Here is a 19,568-nt window from a genome sequence, read left to right on the forward strand (position 1 = left end):
GGCAGGAGGATCGCGAGTTCCAAGCCAGCCTCAGCAAAAGTAAGGCGCTAAGCAACTCAGTGAGACCCTGTCTCTAAATAAAATACAACCTAGGGCTGGGGCTGTGGCTCAGTGGTCAGGTGCCCCTGAGTTCAATCCCAGGTACCCCGCCCCCCCACCAAAAAAAAAAAAAAGGAATTAAATTGTTGTGAAGAAAGGGCTAATCCAGGGCACAATGAAGGAAGTTTCTATAGCTTGGAACATCTTCTCATACCAGACAGCAAAGAAGCCGTCACAGACTCCTGGGGCCATGTCCAAGGACTGAGGAATGGACATGAAGGAGGGTCAATGTGGCATCTATAAGAATAATAATGGCAGTGGACGGAAGCACATCAGAGGTGTTAAAAATCCTTACGTGCATAATAATATTACAAAAAGCAAAACAAAGCCAGACCTACACCCACGTCCAGCCGTGACTCACTTGTCACCTTAGAGGCGACTAAGGAACCAATTCATTATACTGCAAATTGGTAAGCAATCAGAAAGAATGGGGCCGGCACTCGGCTTCTCAAACTAAATGAACTCAATGTTCAGTTGGCCAAAAAGTCAATAAAAGGAACATTCTTTTCTAAAAAAAAAGCATTTCAGCTAATAAATCAAAAGGCAACGATAGCATTTCCCTATCCCATTTTGCAACCCCTGCTGAAATAATAGATCATGTGAGGGCCATTGACAGCCACCGACATCACAATGAGAGACAGTCAGACTTGGTCTTCGACGAAAATACACAAGGCCATCTAGGAAGCAGTATTGAAAACAACAACAACCAAAAAAAAAAAAAAAAAGAAAGAAAGAAAGAAAGAAAGAGAAATCGAACCTGAGTCCGACCAGCCCGTGGTTGAACATTCCAATTTACTGCAAATATAGTGTTCAGAGGAACGTGTTAAATGACCCCCCGGGATGCAATCAGCAAAATCCAGGCTGTGGAAAATTCCACAGGACAAATGACTCAGTTTCTTCACCCAATAAATTATAAGAAAAAAGAGAGAGAAAGAGATGAGAGAGAGAGTATATAGATCAACCGAGACCTTAAAAAAAACCCAACTGCCTGCAACCGTGGGGCCCTCATTTAGATCCTGGAGCAAATAAACCAACGGTTTTCAGAAACGAAGTGGCAGTCCCAGAACCTGCAAGGCTGGCCGGGTGTCTAAGGACGTGCAGGGGCTGTTGACATTTTTAGGCATGACGATGATGATGGGTCTTGTTCTAAGTGGAGACGTTATCTACGATCCTCATCTACAAGAGCATTTACGGAACAGAACGGCCCGGGATTTGCCTTAAAATATTCTAGGGGACGGGGGAGAGCTGGGGAGTCCCTGGGACACATGTGGCTATGAGCTGGGACCGGGGGAAGTTGGGGCTGGGTAGAGGGGCATTCATTAGCGCCTCCCTCTACTTTTGTAGATGTTTAAAATTTTTCACAATTAAAAGTGGACAAGCAAAGTCCATTGTTATCACAGGTATATATACAAGAGACAGACACTCCTCTTTGTTTTTTTTTTCTTTCCCTCTCTGTAATAGACACACTGAAAGCCAAAGAAGCAGGAGAAAAAAATTCCTGCCTTTAGTCATTTGTATTGAAAAAAAAAATCAAGTGGTAATCCTTATTTTATAATAAAAACATAACACATGTTTTCTTTTTAAGGGAAGAAAAAGCACTGCTCTGGTTTGAATCTCAGCCTTAGCAATGACTCCCTTGACCTTGAACAAGTGATCTCCTTCTTGAGCCGTCATTTCTTCCTCTGGAAAGTGGGGTAAAGACCAGGACCCTCATTCCCCGGGGCTCTTGGGAAATGGGCCCTTCTTCTTCCACCAGCTCCAGGGCTCAAGACACCAGGCAGCTCATCCCCACTGGTTTTAATTGAACAGCTACTGCGTGCAGAATGCCAAGTGAGGCCTGAGCATTGGCAGGTGTTGGGGGGGGCTTCTGCAGCCTTTTCTTGCTCTGGGTCACCCTGGGCCATTGCTCTAATTGTCCAGGCCACTGATTGGCCTCCAGCCTGGGGAGCTGTCTGCCTTACAAGTTTGTGGCTGAGCCCTCCCACATGTGCAATAGAACTTATGCTCAGGCTCGGCAGCAGGGAGCTAATTGTCCCCAGCTTGGTTCCTGGACTGACTCCTGGCAACGCTGGCCTCCTCCTTCCCTCCCTGCCTTCCCCCTTGGGTCCCAATTAGGAGTCTTTTGCAGCCAGCTAGCACTGGAGCGTTAGGCTGTGGCACCCTGACCTCAGCTCAGCCTGGGGTCGCCTGCCTTCCTAGGGAGAAGCTGTGGCCGGCGTGGGCCAGGGGATCTAAGCAGAAATTCTCCTGGCACCTTAATCCCACTCCTGTCCTGTCTGGTCCCCACGCACACACCCTGTAGTAACATGGCTCAGCTGCTTGTCCTAGAAAGGCTCTGGGGTGTGGCACGTGTGGAAACCTAGTGCAGAGAGATACAGAGGGCTCCAGGACGTGGAAGAAGTCACCTCAAGGTCACCAGATCCCTTAGCTCAAACCCAGAGCCTGTAGCTCTCTCCCCTTACCTGCTGGCTTCCCGAGCCTCGCCCCACAAATGCCCCCTCGGCCTCCGTTCCCACAAGGGGGGAAGCAGACAGCCCCTGGATACCTGCTCCAGGATGCTGGGGACAGGCACGATGTGACCTGGCTTTAGTACTCGGGGGTGGGGGCAGGCAGGATGTGCCCCTGGGAGGAGAAGAGAGCCCGGGCCAAGGATCTAAGGTCTGGGTTCCAGGTTGGACACCCTGACTTGGTGCCGTTCCCAAGGTAGCCAGTGTGCTAGCGCTACTGCCACTGCCACTGCGTCAGCTGTCATAGGTTGTCCCCTGCATTCATGTACAGGGTTCCGACCCCAGCGCCTCCAACTGTGACCGCCAGGAGATGGGACCAAGTTAACGACCAAGTTAAATGAGGTCTTTAGGGTGGGCCTAATCCAACAGGACAGGTGGCCAGGCCACAGACACACAGAGGACAGAGAGGGCAACGCCATCCACAGCCAAGGAGAGGACTCAAAAGCAAGCAAACTTGCTGACCCCTCGATCTTGGACTTCCAGCCCCTGGAGCTGTGACAGCGTTCCTTGTTGTTGAAGCCGCCTGTCGGGGGCCCTGGGTTGTGGCAGCCCTAGGAAACCAAGGCCTGGCTCCCACCCACACCACGCTGAGTGCCCATGACGTCGGCCACTGTGCTGGAGGGACCACACACATTATCCTGCTTGGTCCTCATGCGCCCCTGGGGGATAGGCCTCACGGTCTTCACCCCAGAAGGAGGAAACTCCGTTACGAGAAGCCAGTGTGGTGTCTACAGTTGTTGCTCAGTAAATATTTACAGAAGGACTGAAGCTCAGACCCACTAAAGAACTTGTCCAAGCAGACAGCAGGGGGCAGAGCTGGGGTTTTAGCCTCGTCAGCCTGGGCCCCAACCCCCTGCCCTGAGCCACACTCTGTGTGGGGTCAGGGAGACGCACCCCAGCAGGACGCCCCTTACAGCCCAGTTTTGGTACTAAGAAGGGCAAGCTAGATTGTTCCAGTGGGGCCATGGCTGCACCCAGGGGTGCTGAGCCTGGACCAGGTCTTGTTTATGGCCCAGTGTCACCAAGAACACTCCTATCTGTACGGTCCCCGTGCCCCCAGGCCTGTGTGTGGCGTTAGAGAAAAGGCTCCGCACTGTTTGTCTCTATCCCCGTCTTCCGCTTGGTCTGGGCCTGTGATCTCAGAAGCAGAGGGACCCCACCCCCACCCTGGCTCCCCTCTGCAGCCTCCGCCCTCCCGAGACGCTCAGGGCTCCTCCCGGGAGGGGGCGCCCGTGTACCTTGTAGCCCTGGTTGATGCCATTGATGAACTGGGGGCTGGGGGCGTTCCAGGTGAAGCGGATAGTCGTGGAATTGGTGGCCTCGGCGTGCACGTTGCCAGGGGGGACTGTGGGGACTGGAGATCAAGAGACAGGGTGGGCTGGAGGGACCTGTCCACCTCCCTGGCCCAGACGCAGGGCTGGGAGTCCACACTTTGCTGCCCGCCCAACTCCCCCTCCCTGTGCAGACTCGAGGTGCCCTCTTCCTCTTCTGGATTAGTTGGGGTTCCATAAAGGCTGCCCGACCCACGCACAGGGCGCTGATGAGTAGCTGGGGTGGATATGCAAGATCTCGCATGCAGAACTGGGGGGTCAAGCTGTCTCGTGCGTGATCCAGTCAAGCGAGACTCTGCAAAGGTCCCTGTGCCTTGGAGGCCACTTCCCTTCCCCATGTCCCGCGCTGACCCCCTCCTCCCCTTCCTCCCAGCTGGCCACCTTGCAGGAGCTGGACACAGGGGCCGATCCACCCACGGGCAATAGCAAGGGCCTGGGAGAAGCAGGCCTGAGGTGCTCGGGCCTGGACAGGTGGAGGACCCGGCAGGGGCTGGGCCTGGGGGAAGGGATGCATCTGGCCCCGAGGCCATGGTCTGTACCCACCTCCCTGCAGCGTCCACTCGGTGACTTTGCTACTGTAGACCCCTAGGCCGGCGCTGTTGTAGGCCGCCACCTCGATCTCGTAATTGGTCCAGATGATGAGGTCCTCCAGCAGCAGGTTGTTGACGTCGGCATCCGTGATGTTCTTGAACTGGTACCCGACGGGCAGCCCGGCCAGGCAGTACCTGGGGAAGGAGGTGAGGGCACGGTGGACCCCGAGTCCAGCTGCTCGCCACGTACCCAGGAAACTGCCCAGAGCAACACTGTCTGCCCGAACCTCCCGCAGGGCTGGCCGCGCTCAGCGTCTGTGCTTCTGACAGGCAGCCTCGGCCCGGTGGCCGACCAGCCCCTGAGCTGGCTCCACGCAGCCGCGGAGCCGGAGAAACTGTGAGCCTTTTAAGTTCAGCAGCTTCCCCCTGGGTGGCACAGATTTGGTGTGTCTGGACGAGTCCTCTTCATGGGGGACAAGGACAGGAGCTGGACAGCTGACCAGGGAGGCTGAGAGTTCCTGGGGAAGACCCCGTGGGCTTCAGTCTCTGAAGGCCATTGACAGAACAGTCCCAAAGGTTGAGCTTGTTTTCTGGTGTTTTATTTTATTTTATTTTTAAATTTCGTGGTTGAGGATGGACCTGGGCCTCGTGCAAGCTAAGGACGAGCTCTACCACGGAGCCCAGCCCAGCCCAGCCCCGGGGCTCATTTTCTCTCTTTAGGAGAGGGGCTTCCTTGCAGCAGTGAGAGGAAAATCCAAGGCCACCTGTGCCACCACCTTCCACTGGAACACAGAAGCCATGAGAACCGAGAACGGTTCTGCACAACCAGTCTTGGGAGGAAGGGCTGCCTCACGGAGCCATGGTGTGCGCCTCTCCTAGAACCTGAGAACAGGGCGGTGAGAGGCCCCCAGGGTTTGGGTGCATCCCAAATCCAACTGCCAAGGTGCTCCAGGCCCCAACCAGAGGGCTTCTTAAAACAGATTGCCCGTCTCCGTCTCCTTGTGGCCCTGGCATATGGTGGCCCCACCTTCCACACAACCTGGGGGAAGACTATACTACGTCCTCGTTCTTCCATACCTGTTGATTTCCAAACTCTCGCTGATGAAAGTTCTTCTACATGTCTAATCTAAATCCTTCCTACCACAGTGGGTGTGTTTCATGACTCCTGGCCCTTGGTGGGTGGAGAACGACCTGCCATGAATTTATACCATCTTCCAGTCCACTCCTGGCCCCCACATGTCCCTTTCCCCTTGGGTTGGCTGCTCCTCTTGACCTCAGGATGGACGCCTACCTGATGATGTAGCCCTTGAGGAGGCCATTCTGGTGGCTTTCAGGAGGTGGCTGCCACTGGATCATGATGGACTGGTTTGTCCGGCCACTGGCGATGACATTCTGTGGAGGAGCCGTGGGGGGCTCCTCAGGGAGGGAAACCCTGGCCCAAAAGACAAGAGTGGTGAGCCCTTCGCTCTGGGTCTCTGGGGAAAATGCAGGAGCTTCATGGGATATGAGAAGGCCAAACCCTGCCCGTCCTATCCCCATCAGAGTCTGCACACTTGCTGTGTGCTTTTGGGTAACTCACTTAATCTCTCTGAGCTTGCTTCTGTTAAAAAAAACCCAACAACTTTGCCTGCCTTACAAGACCGATTGAGGTTCACATGGCACAACCGATAGATGAACCTTTTAAAAACACTATAAAACACCCAATGTACGTGTTTCAGGTGCAGTTGAGGGACATGGGTCTCAGTGTATCATTTTTCAAGGAAGCTACTGTTGGGGTGATGAGGTAGGCGTGTTCAAGTGCTTTAGAAGTGGGAGTGCGAGTTGTTTCCCAGGTGCCTCCTGACCTGTCCAGGGAGCCCCCGGATGGGCAGGTGGCATGGGTGTGGTGCCTCCCGAAGCCAAGGCTGCCTCCCCACTCCTGCGTGGCGGGAACGCAGTGTTCCACCTGGGTGCATTTTTCACCCGGCTGACACTTATCCATTAAAAACAAAAGTTAATTATTTTTGATGGATGCCGCTCCTGTTTGTTTATTTTTATGTTCTTGCCTCCTGATGGATGGCTCCCCAGCCGCACTGCGCCTCCTGTTTCCACGCAGGCTGAAGTGGGGTGACTCAGAGCCCTGAGCATGCAGGTTCATTAGGACGATGACTCAGAGGCGCAGGAAGGCCAGGCAGGCGCGTGGGCGGGTGGCTCCCTGCACCCTGCGTCTCCCTGTTGGGATTCTGGGGCCACGGCCCTTTGTCCACCTCACCACCTCCCTGGCTCCAAACACAGCCTGGCGCATAGCAGGTGCTCAACTAACAGTGAGCCTCTGTAAATTCTCCTGCTCCCCGTGCTGGGCTGGCACCTGTCAGGGCCTGTTCTTGTTAGTGTCACCCCTGCCACCCCATGGGGGTGTCACTTGAGTGAACGTCAGAGACTTGAGCCATGCAAACCCACAGTGCTTGACATCAGCCAGGGGTCTCTTCATAGGCACCCAGAGTGTCCTTTGAAGAGCCTGGGGCCCAGCTCTGGTGCGTGTGATTTGTGTCACAAATCACATGAGTGGGTCTGGTCTGTCCCATGACATTGACATCTTTCTCAGTGAGGTGGCTGTTTGTCCTGCGGGTGGCGTTGGGTAGGATTTCTTCCACGTGAACGGGTATCACTGCCTGAGGCTTTGATAGGGACCACCTGTTGTTTTGATTCAAACTCATCAAAGCTTTCCTGGACCCTCCCCGCTCTGGTGCGATGAGAGGTGTTGGGCAAGGACACCTGTGGGACCCTGCACCCCTCTGGAGCTCTGTGCCCCTTTAACATGGCTGCAGCCCCCGGGGCTGGGGAGCAGAATGAGGGAGTCTCGGAACCGGCAGAGCGCAGGCTTAGGGAAGTTGGCTGGTGCCCATCACGGCCGTCTCTGCCTGGGGCAGCTCACGGTGTCCTCACGCCACCCACGGTGGTCATCATGAGTGGCACCACCCCATCCCACCCAGGGGGAGCAGAGAGGAGCTGACCCAGGAGCTGTCCCTGGTGGGCTGTCGGCAGCCCGGGGAGCCCTACCCCGTGGAGTCCAGCAGACACCGCAGGGACACCCTCTCCCTCACCTCTCTGTGTCCTTGCTGAACTGTCCTTTGCCCACGTCGTTCACGGCACAAAGACGGAACTGGTAGGAGCGTGCGGGGACCAGGCCCTTGACCATCACGGAGGTGGCTTCCGGATCCACGCTGGCCAGGAGTGTGGTCCAGGGGGCATCTGCAGGGAGAGAGTGGGGCGCAGATGGGCGTCTCGGGGGACCGGACTCATGTCCTACCTTCCTTCCTAGCAGGGTCCGGCCTCATTCTGGCCTGCAGAGGAGTGAGGGCCTCCCTGCTGGTCCAGCAGCCGCCCACGAGGTCATCATTCTGGGTCCCATTAGCCCAGGATTCCTGGGGGCTGGAGGGGGCTGGGAGGAAGCAAGGGCTCACGGGATTGGGAGGCCCTCGCAGACCGCTGCCCGGGTCACACCTGCTCATTTTGAAGTGAGCAGCTGGGAGAAGAAAGATAAGAATAAAAGCCACCACCCCTGTGGACTGTCCTGTGCGCCATCTCAGTCCCTGTCACCGTGACTCAGGAAGAAGCCATGTTCCCTTTGCATGGGGAGGAAGGACCTACGGGTCCCAGAGCCAGCTGTGGGCAGCCAGGCCAGAGCCACATGTGGAAGGCCCCAGCCCTCCGCTGGCCTGGGCTGCTGTGGAGGGCGCAGGAGGGCCACGGGGACCTTACTGTTCTCAGACATCTCCAGGACGTAGCGGAGGAGCGGGCTGTTGCCGTCGAAGGGCTTGGCCCACGTCAGGTTGATGGCCCTCCTCTCCACGGTGCTGAGCGTGGCCACGGGGTGCTCAGGGGCGTGGGGCAGTTGCCTGCAAGACAGATGTGTGCAGAGGCCTGGCCCTGAGTGGCCCACGGTCAGGTGACAGGGCCGCGCAGACTTGGGTTGGGTGGCCCTGCATTTCCAGGACACCTCGTGCTCAGAGGGAGAGCGTGGCCTCTGGGCCGTCCAGTGGGTGGGGGTCTTCTCTCTGGAAATGAGGCCCACTGCTCCAAACCCCACCAGATGCCTGCTCTTGACCGGGGCCTCGCTGAGCTGAGGGAATGACCTGGAGGACACAGGCTGGTCCTGCGTCCTCACTAAAGGGAGTGGGTTGGCTCTGGCCTCCCCACTGCCATGTCTGCATGTCCCTTGTTCCACAGCACCGGGGAGGGCTGTCCTTACCTGACACGGAGGTGGGCACTGCGGGAATCATTGCCACCGGCTGACAGCACCCGGCAGGTGTACATGCCAATGTCCCCTGACCAGGTCTGCGAGATGTGCAGGGAGCCGTTCTTGTCCAGGCGGATGCGGGGGTTGCTCTCCGTGGCCAGGGTGGCCCCGTCTTTCTCCCACACGTACCTGAGGGCAGGAGGTGCCAGTAAGGAGGGACAGAGGGGTGGACCCCGGGGAGCCCCTCCCAAATCTGTCCTGGAAAGACAGTGCCAGCCGGGTGGGGACCATCCCAAGGCTGCAGGGGTTCCTCTGGGGCTGGCGGGGCTCAGGCAGGACGCAGGGCTCGGGCAGGACGCGGGCCTGGAGGGAGACGGGGAGAGCGAAGCCCCAAGCCCGTCATTCCTGCGGCCAGCGGGCACTGCAAACTGAAGTCATTATTGGTCATTTACACCTTGGGTTCAGGTCTGGGTCAAAGCGTTGTTGCTTTTGGCCAGAGGCCATTGCAAAACACGCAGCACAAAAGAGCCAGCAGAAGGGATGCTTCTGCAGAGGGGAAAAGATCACCACTGGAAAAGGAATTAGAGTTCCCACATAGACTGCATTTTGGAATTAGTTTTATGAGGGGGATCATTAGATCAATGCATCACTGTGACAAATTGACTTCAGTGTCCAAAAAATCACTTTAGCTTCGGTCAGTCGGTACAAAGGGGGACTTGAGAAATTACACACGGGCCCGTGCCTGACAGTAAGAAATATCTCCTCTGGAATTGTCCTAGAGGAAATACAGCCATTACCGTCCCCGTCAACACACTTGGAGGGCCAGCTCTGAGGGGGCAGGATGCTGCGCTGTCCCCCCAGGGAAAGTTGGCATGAGGGATCACCCGGGGCTCGGGATGGTGGGCACGGGGGGCTAGAAGTATCCAGAGTTGGAGAATGTAAGATTGCTAGAGAGAGCGCATCGGCAATATTTTAAACCAAGTCTAAAAGAGAAACCAACCGAGAAGTGGAAAGTACAGATAAGAAAAAAATTAGTGAAGGATAAAGGAAAAGGACAAAAGAAACTTGAAGGTTTCCTAGGGCCAGGGAATGATGATGAACCCATAAATGATCTTCTAGACTCTTCTCCCTGTGTGCCTGGACAGGTGGTGTCCTGCAGAGGGACAGTTCCAGAGTCAGACCCCCAGGTCAAGGGCTGCCTCCACCACGCATCAGCTTTGTGACCTTGGGCAAGTTTCCTTAACCTTGCTGGGCCTCTGTTTCTCACCTGGAATATGTGGGAACTAAAGCCACCCCCCTCACAGGGTGGCCCTAGGATGCAGAGCCATAAAACACTCAGAGTGCTGCCGGAAACATGCAGGAGGTCAGTAAAAGTCAAACATCAATATTTTTACTGACACAGCAAATTTACATCAATGATTTCTAGTGATCCTTCCATCCATCCATCTATCCATCCATCCAAGCTTGCTTTTATCCATCCATCCATCCACCCACCCATCCATCCGAGCTTCCCTCCATCCACCCATCCGTCATCTGAGCTTCAATCCATCTATCCTATTTTTAAAGCTACCTTGTCCACTCAGCAAAATTTCACCTGCTCCTTTGGCCGTGACAATTCCACCATGCTTTTTTAAACCAGAGGAGGGCGTTTTCACACGACCCCTGTCATTGAGCTGATGTCCTCTCATTGAGCGTACAGTTTGGCTCCTTTTCTTCAGAGGCTGTAGTTAATGCTGTGAGGAACATCCTTAATGGCAAAATATGCACATGTCTCCCAAATCCCTTCCTCAAGGACAAATGATCAGCAATGAAATTGCTCAGTTAATTCTCAAGGCTTTCAGTACCTAGTTACAAACTGACAACAGTAATAACCTTCCATTCATCTCTTTATCTAGAAAAGAATCCTCCTTGTCAGCAATCCAGGGATGGGCAGGGGTTTCCTTAAAAGCAAATCTAGTTGCACAGAGTGATTGCTGCTTAGGAAACAACCTGGGGCGGCAGACTCTCTTTGCGTCAGGATGTGGCATGTCAGGAGGCATATATCATTGACTGCAAAGGATTTGTGCCAAGTCACTGAACTTAAATCTAATCAGGAATTCAGGGGACAGAAGAACAAGTGAGCACATGAGAAAGTAGTTAGCCAAACCCAGACTATGGAATCTACAGTGGGGTCCGCAAACTTTGGCCCACCATTTGTTTGTGTAAATAAAGCTTTATTGCAACACTCATGTCCATTTGTTGACATGTTGTCTAGGTCTGCTTCTGGGGTTATGACGAAGTTCCTACAGCTCTCAAAGCCTAAAATAGTAACTCTCTGTCTGACCCTTTGCAGAAAGAGTTTGCTGACCTGTGTTATAGAACCTGGTTTCTCCAACAAATAGGTTCCATGAAAGCAGAATGAGAACAAAAACAAAAAGGCAAAAATAAAAGGAAGGAGTCTTATCAACAACTGGTGCTGGAACAACTGGACAAACAACATGCAACAACAAACAAACAAACAAAAAGGCTCTAGCCACAGAGCTGACCTTATCCCCTTCACAAACATTAACTCAAAACGGATCACACATGAGATGCCAACCTCTAAAACTCCCAGAAGATAACAGAGAGAATCTAGGTGCCCCGGGGTTTAATGCTGACTTTTTGGACCAGAGGCATGATCCATGGAAGAAATAATTGGTAAACTGGGTTAAAATTAAAAAAATTCAAAATTAATTAGATATTTAAAAATGAGAAAAAAGTAGAAATGAACAATTTCTGCTCTTTGATAGTGTCAAGAGAGAAAAAAAGGGAGAAACTGCAGACGGGGAGGAAATATTTGTATGAGGAGCACCTGATAGAGCACTGCTGTCCAAAATATACAGAGAACTCTTAACCATAAGGCAATGGTCAACCGGATTAGGAACTGGGCCGACGTCCTTGACGGACAGCCTCCAAGAAGACACAGAAGATAAACAACGCACGGGAAGAGGCCCCAGCAGAGCCAGCAGGGAATGCGAATTATCACAAGAGCAAGCTCCACCACCCAGCTGCAGGAACAGCAGACCCCAGAACATGGAACCACGTGTGGCCGGGGACTCGCTTGCTGCTGGTGGGAGTGTGAAATGATGCCACCACCCCTTTGGAAAACAGTCCTGGTGGCTTTTTCGAAACTAAGCATGTTCTTACCAAGAAGTTCCATAAATAAAGGTTAAAAACAACAACAACAACAAGACAACCCCCAAGTCTATGGGACTCAGATGGGGCAGAAATTTTCCAAAATAATCTGCAATTATGTAATTGCTGTTAAGAAATTTTGATGAGGGCTTTAGAGGCCCTCTTAGCCTTATATAATAATAGTCCTCAGAAAATCAAAGACATGTAAAAATATTCAGTTACAAGGACGTTCATAATGAGATTTCCTCATATTAGCAAACATTTAGAAATAATCCAAATACCCAGGACTAAGGAACGGGTAACAGAAATCACACTCCAGCCATACAATGAACTCCTGAGTAATTGAGTAATTGAGTTGATAAAAAAATATTTATTGTCCTGGGACCAGGTTCTTGAGAAAAAAGCCGAGGAACAGTGTGTTGCTGGTTGTTAAAAATGGTACCCAAGTGGCGCAGGCCTGTGACCCCAGGGACTCAGGAGGCTGAGCAGGAGGATGGCAAGTTCAAGGCCAGCCTCAGCAACTTAGCAAGTCCCTGTCACAAAAGATAAAAACAACTGGGGACAGAGCGTGGTGACAGAGCACTTTCCTAGCATGTGCAAGGCCCTGGGTCCAGTCCAAAGATGTAAAAAGAAAAGCAGCCAAGCATGACTACAGTTACGTCTAATTAAAAGGAACTGATAACGCTACTTTCCCCCTTCTCTGTCTCAGTTCATCTGCATTTTCTATGTTGGCCTCCTACAATGGAATGGATTTGTTGTGTAATTTAATTTTTTTGTTTTTGTTTTTTGGGAGGCACTTTGGAAGAACTCTCAGTGTAAGGAGGCTGGCCTCAGAAGTTGCCCAGGTGGGCTCTGGGAGAGGAGGCGGCAGAGGGAGCTGGCCAGCAGAGCAAGGGCCTGTTTGCGTGACCAGGGCTTGGAACGTGTATCCTAAACAATGATGGGTCGCTGGGTTTTGGGGTTTTCCATTTGTAAATGGTGCATGGAGAAGGAAGTGAGGAAGAATAGGGCGTTCTGAGAACTCGGCTGTCATCATCAGCACAGATTATTTCTAAAGACGCAATTACGAGAAAGCAGTAGATATGGGGAGGGCAGAAGGATCCCAGGGCATCCGCCGGCCTAGATGTACCGTTACGTGGGTGCAGGGTCAGCCCTGGGTGGAAGGAAATGTTGGATGGATGTACCTGGGGGACATTCAGGTCCACCATCCACACCCATTCAGGTCCACCATCCACGCCCTGGGTGCTCCAAGGATGCTCTGCTCCACATAGACCTGTTTGCATGTCACTCAACTTTATGTCCCCTGGAGGAGATCCTGAAATGGGGGAACCTTGACTCAGGACAAATGGGGTCCTTGGTGTACGTGACAGAAAAGAATTTTAGCAGGCACCAGAGACAGGGACAGATTTATTTAGGAAAGCAGATACATATTCAAGAGAGAATGCAGGCATCTCCAGAGGGAGAGGCAGCCTAAAAATATTTATTATATAATAAAAATATTAATATTAATAATGGTTAAAAGTGGATTGTTCCAGTTTGGTCTGAATCTGGGGCCAGATTCCAAATAGAAGCATTTCTTTCTAGAATGGTCTTGGAGGATTTCATGTTGAAGCCTGCACCTGCCCAGCCCCTCGAGCCTGGAACCTGGCTTGATTCTGGGCATGTATCACTCAGGGTCAAGTGGCTCCACGTTGCTTTCATCTGATTGTTCACATCCTTTCTGCTCAGGGGACCCTGTTGAGTTTTGCAGCTTTGCAGCTAGAATAGGAGTTTTGGAGGTTTTTTTTTTTTTTAATGATGATACAGAGTCTTGCTAAGTTGCCCAGGCTGGCCTCCAACTTGAGATCCTTCTGACTCAGCCTCCTGAGAATCTGGGATTACATGTGTGGGCCACTGTGCCCAACTGGAACAGGGGTTTCAATCCTGGGGACATGATAAGAATTGTCTGGGGAGCTTTAAAAATGCTATTTTTTAAAAAAATAGCCATTGAGCTATTAAGATTTAGCTTCAGAAGATGCAGGGCCATGTTCCCACCATCTAGACAAGATGGGCTGGGAGAGGAGGTGAAGGCTGACTTTGGGTATCGACTCTGCCACTTGTAGGGTGGGTGGTGGTGGTGAAGGATCAATTCTGCTCTCTCCTCCCATCTTAAAAGATTGTCCTGGCTGATTACTTTCATTCCAGGTGAGGACCCCCTTCTGTAAACTGGAGCAGGGACTCACCACCTGGAGGTTGCTGGGGGGGTCCCAAGAGGGTGGGTCTACAAAACTATTGCACGAGAGCTTTGAATCCCTTCATGCATCAAGAATTATGTAGAGAATGGGCTGGGTGGTGGCTCAGGGTAGAGCCTTTGCCTAGCACGTGTGAGGCACTAGGTTAGACTCTCAGCGCCACATATGAATAAATGAATAAAATAAAGGTCCATCAACAATTTAAAAAACATTAAAAAAAAGAATAATTTGTAGAGAAGGAGCAAAATATGCAAGTCGCATAGGAGTTGATGACATTTTTATCAATAAATCTGAACTGTTACCAAATCAACGTAACTTTTTGTTATCATAGTTTTTCAATTAATGGAAGCTAAAAATATAGAAGGTGCTACGTGCGACATCATGTCCCTGAGACTCACAGCAGGATTCTATGTGGCTTCTCTCTGAGGACCTTTTCACAGCTAGTATATTGATTTTTTAAAGAAAAATCTAATAAACCCAGAAATGAAGACAGCCTGGTCCATGGTCTCACTCCGTGTTGGGTTTCCCCTCTGGGGCCGCCATGCGCCCTGAGAAGCAGTGCTGTTCAAAGCCAGAGCTCCCTGAACCCCTGGCCCCAGGGTCTGGCTTCCTGTGGCTGTGAAGACCTTCCTGGCTCTGTGGCCGCCAGATGGCGCCCCAGGACGCAGTAGCCTGGTGGAGCAGGGGAGGCCATTTCTCCAGGTCCCTCCCATCTAGGTACCAGTGGCTTCCCAGGACATTGCTCACTGAGCAGAGAAGGCACCGATGGGAACCTTCATTTCTAAGGAAGCAGATTCATCTGTTCCTGGGCCTTCTGGAGCTCAGGGGAGAGCCCAGTGCTCTGTCCTCCTGGTTTCAGTGCATGAAGCCTTCGGGGGGTTGGCCCAGGTGTCACCCTTCCAAGCCCGGGAGGGGTCCTGACTTTTGCACCCCTTCTTGGCTGCTTCTGTCCACAGCTGGCCGTCCCCACCTCTTCCAAAGCAGGACTGAGCCCTGCAGGCCAGGGTCCCGGCTTTCCCATGGTCAGGATGACCTCATTCTGGCACCTCCCCGCCCCTGCTCCCTTGGAGGGTCCCCCAGGGGTCGACTCCTGCCTCAGCCCTACGGCTGCCTCTGCGTCTTCCTACCCAGATCCCTCTGCTGGGGATTCTAACATAAGGTGAGCAGACCCTTCGGGGCTTCAATGAACCAGGCCACGTCACGTTGGCCAGAGGGACTAAGACTCGGGGCACTTCAGGGAGGCGCCGGCAGTGAGGTCGCAGACCACGGAGAGCTGCTGAGCCTTCCTCCTCCCCGTCCGCCTGTCCTCTCCTCCTCCTCCCTTCCTCTTCTGCTCCTGTTTCTACTCCCTTCCTCTATTCCCCCCGCTGTGGACACTGCCTGAACTCAGCGCAAGGCAGCCCAGTGCCAGGGTGTGTGTTTAGAAGTCTGCACACCCCAACCCTATAAGTGGCCCCAGACACGATGCCCACCCCAAGCCTTGCCACCGCCCGGCTACATGCTGTCCCCTCAGCTCTGTTGTCCCTCCTGCCTGGGGCAGACCACAGTGGAGTTCCTACCTGATGGTCACTCGGGGGTCGTGCGTGGCTCCGCACATCATGGAGGCCTGGGTTCCCTTGATGACGCTCTGGTCCTGGGGAGGCTTGGTGATGCGGGTCCGGGCTGAAAGACAGCAGAGACGGCGTGTGACCCCAAGGGCACGGGTGTGTGGAAGGGCACTGTTCGGGATCCGTGGCTTTGTGGCCGGAGGCTAAGCAGATGCAGGCAGGTCGGGCACCTGGACAGCTGTGCTGCGGGGGAGTCCCAGGGCTTCAACGGAACAATGTGCTTCCAAGACAAGGCGACTCTTGGAAGCCATGTTCACAGAGGGGCTCTTAACTTTGCTCACAAATCATCTGAGGGTCAGAGAAACAGAAACCTGAGGTGGTCAGGGCCCCGGGCCCAGCCTGTCAGTGGCCCCCCAGAGTGAGATGGGTCTGTGGTGTCCAGTTTAGTGCTGTACCCCAGGCCCCCTCTGGGTCTGGGCATGTAGCCCACAGGCACGTGAGTCTTGGGCGTGGATCCCAAGTTGGAGGGTGGCTTGCAAAGTCCCCTTACACTAGGGGTCAGCATGCTGCAGGCTGTGGGCCAAGCCGGCAGGTGGCCCAGGGGGCCGATAAGCTCTTCCTGGAACCCGGCCACGCCCACTGGGTTAGATACCGTCTGCGGCAGCTCTCTGGACATCAGGGAGGTTACAGGGCAGCTGGGATGGATTCCGTCTGGCCCACAAAGCCCAAAATATTTCCTATTTGGTCCTTTACGGAAAAAAAAGTCTGCTGGTTTCTGCCCTCAAGTATGTGAAGGCAGCTCTCTGTCACCCCAGCTCAGCCAAGCATGGCCCCCACTCTCCAGCCTGTGGCCTCATTGTAGAACCTTCATTCATCTCCTGGTCCCTGGCCTCTGAATTAACTCGTCACTGTCCCTCGGATAGGAAGGGCCCTGGCTGGGACAGAGATGCCGGCGTGGAGACACTGCCACTGTGTGAGTCCCGTAGGTGTCCCTCCCTGTGTTGCGGGCACCCGCAGGGGTGCACACCGTCACGCACAGACCTATAGGCCCCCCGGCCGTGGACACTCACCCCACACCACCAGGTCTGCCGAGGCCTCATCGACACCCCGAGAGTTGGTCGCCAAACAGGTGTAGGTCCCCGCGTCGGAGATGTGCGTGGGGCTGATGAGCAGGCTGCCCGACTCCAGCAGCGTGAAGCGGGGCAGCTGGACAGAGCCGCTGGCCAAGATGCGCTCCCCTGGGGGTGACACAGCGGGTGGGGCTCAGCCTGCAGCTCCCAGCCCTGCAGTGGCACATCCCCCAAGCCTGGCTGCTCCAGGTGGCCTTGGGCAGACACCTCGCTCTGGAGATGCTACAAGGGCTGGGAGCAGGGCGGGGGCCGCACAGGGCCCCGGGGCTACAGGGCAGCACCTGCGGCCCAGCCTCCTGCGTGACTTCACTGCCACACTGTCTGCCCTTGGCTAGAGAAGGCCACACACTGTCTCCCGATGGTGGTGAGGGGCAGCTGGGCAGGAGGGTTGGGGAGACAGGTGACAAGTTGGTGATGACATCTCGCGACAGGATGTGTTTGGAGAGTCACCTTTAGCGGAGCAGAGGACAGTGATGGACGGGAGGGCAAGGAGCAGGGAAAGGACAGAGAGACATGGCGTGGGACACAGCCCCTGTCAGACTGACCTGCAGGGGCACTCAGGGGGCCCAGTGCCTGCCCTGGGGTGGGGTGGGGGTTCTGGGCAGAGAGGGAGGTGGGAGGGAGAGAAAGAAAGAAAAAGGCGGCGGGGTGGGGGGAGGCCGAGAGCACGCACAGGTGAGTGCAGGATGGCCTGGAGTACAGGTTCTGTCCCTTTATTTTAGAGAACACCCCGCCTGTCCCCATGGGTGTGTCCATGTGCCCACATGGGCAGGCACCTGAACCAGCTGTGTGCTGGGTGACTGTGCCACATCCACCCACAAGTACTTAGTGGGCACCTGCTGCATGCCAGACTATCCTAGGCCCTGGGGAGACAGCTGCAGAGCAGGGGGTGGGTGCTGGGGACAGGGCCCGGAGTCCTGTGAGAAGGTCCTGAGCAGGGGCTGGTGTGTGCAGGCGTGTGTGCATGTAACAAGTGTGTGTGCACATGCGTGCGTGCCTGTGCAGCGAGAGGTTGATGCTGTGTGTGCCCAGAGGGGAGGAGGAGGGGCACAAGGCAGATGGACATAGTGGACACTCGGGCATTTGGGGCCCCTGAGCTGCCTTGGAGGAGGGACAGCCCAGCGCCCACAGCAACAATGTAACTATTAAACACTGCCATTCACCAGCACAACACGGGGCCTCGCATGACATTATCACCTGGTCCTCAGGTCACCCGTGTACTCATGTCATCGTCCCCAGTCCACAGACGGCCCCCCTGAAGCTCGGAAGGAGTAACTGATTCATGTGGAGACGGGACCTGGCCTGAGGCCCAGCAAGGCAGCCTACGGAGCACTGTGAAGTGAGAGGTGCCCTGTGTGGCACAGGGCACAGCCTTTACACTGTCAGGGGGACTCCACGTGGCTGGCTCCAGAACCCAGTTCTGAGGACCCTCCTAGAGATCACACAGCCCCACCTTCTGGAGGTCTGCTCCATGTACCTTTCTGCCAAGTGATAGCCGGCCGGGGGGCCCCCGAGGTCTCACACGTCAGCACCACTGACATGCCGTCGATCACGGTGCTGTCCAGGGGGCCCCTGGTGATGTTGGGGGCGATACCTGTAGACAGAGACAGTAAGGTCTTCAGCCACACCGGGAGGAGCCCAGCCGGGAAGGGGGCAGGGCTTTGGTGAGGTTCCAGTGTGGGGAAGAAGGATGGAGAGCCAAGGACTCCCTGGGCCACCTGCCACGTGGAAGGACACACCCCGCCTGGGCTCTCGGGCCTGTTTAGGGGACCTAGAGAGCAGTTCACACCCCGGTGACAAGGCAAACGGGATGAGCCTCCATTGGACATGAGCGGAGGCTCCCAGAGGACTGTCTCAGCCTCTCCCCAGCTCAGGGGACGTGGGGCCAGCAGAAAGCCCAGAGCTGGGACCTGGATCCAAAGCACCTTCTCTCCCAGAGCCACTGCAGCCACCCTTGGCTCCAGGCCATCAGGGGACCCCGAGGGCCGGGGGCTTCCTCTGGGTGCTCTCTCCGCCTGCAGAAGCTGTGGGCATAACTGGACTTCACCCCCCAGGCTGCAGCGCCAGGGGCCTTCTGGGATCCCATGGCACGCCGCTCTCTCAAGGCCCTGGCTGGGGCAGGGGCAGGGTCAGGATGGGAGAGGCCCACTCACTGGTGACGGCCAGGTAGGTGGAGGTCTGCACCTCGCCAGCCGCGTTGCGGGCGAAGCACTGGAACATGCCGGTGTCGTCAGGCACCAGGCCGCTGATCTGCAGGCCCCCGTCACCATGTTGCCGGAAGCGGGGCAGCTTCTCCACCTCTACCACCCCAGCGTCCTTGTACCAGGTGATGGACGGCGGCGGCACACCTGTGGGTCAGGGGGCGGAGTCAGTGCCTCCTGCTGCCTCCCTGGGGGCTGCTGGGCAGAGGCCAGGCTGAAGTGGGCAAGGGGGCCCTGGTGTCTTGGCCTCTAGAACCTTCCCAGAGGCGTCACTTTTGGTTCTAGAGAAGGGAAGGATGCTACCTGAGTGGCAGTTCTCAAATCTTTTGGATGTAGTAGGGATTTTAGGAAAATTAAAAGATTGGTTTATCGGGAACAGTCTACTTTGGAAATGTTGGATTGGACAAATGGATTTTTAAACATTTTTTTTTTACTGCAATATTTAGCAGAGGCTTTTATGTCTCTGAGCACCTCCACATTGAGGTTGGGTTCCCAAACCCACCTGAGCACAGAGCCCGTGTGGAGGGCAGGAGAGGGCTGGTGTTCCTCCAGAGGCCCCTGGGGGTGGACCGGCTTCCCTTGTGTGGGTCCCAGAGGGCTCTTCTCAGAGGCTTCCCCAT

At 54.7% G+C, this 19,568-nt stretch overlaps 1 protein-coding gene across 5 annotated transcripts in view; it reads right to left on the reverse strand.

Moving 5' to 3' along the window:
- Sdk2 (sidekick cell adhesion molecule 2) overlaps positions 1-19,568 on the reverse strand; it is a 78,049-nt gene that overhangs the window by 57,333 nt on the left and 1,148 nt on the right. For all 5 annotated transcript variants that reach the window (XM_015503497.2, XM_048795748.1, XM_048795754.1 and 2 more), the window contains exons 2-11: positions 18,901-19,095; positions 18,225-18,341; positions 16,688-16,855; positions 15,630-15,732; positions 8,699-8,875; positions 8,209-8,345; positions 7,551-7,698; positions 5,759-5,899; positions 4,481-4,662; positions 3,845-3,960 (exon numbers count right to left, since the gene is read on the reverse strand). In XM_015503497.2, coding sequence (XP_015358983.2) covers positions 3,845-3,960; positions 4,481-4,662; positions 5,759-5,899; positions 7,551-7,698; positions 8,209-8,345; positions 8,699-8,875; positions 15,630-15,732; positions 16,688-16,855; positions 18,225-18,341; positions 18,901-19,095 — 1,484 coding nt within the window. The remainder of the gene's footprint in view (positions 1-3,844; positions 3,961-4,480; positions 4,663-5,758; positions 5,900-7,550; positions 7,699-8,208; positions 8,346-8,698; positions 8,876-15,629; positions 15,733-16,687; positions 16,856-18,224; positions 18,342-18,900; positions 19,096-19,568) is intronic.

The sequence above is a fragment of the Marmota marmota genome, unplaced genomic scaffold (assembly GCF_001458135.2).
Source record: "Marmota marmota marmota unplaced genomic scaffold, marMar, whole genome shotgun sequence".
NCBI classification, from domain to species: Eukaryota; Metazoa; Chordata; class Mammalia; order Rodentia; family Sciuridae; genus Marmota; species Marmota marmota.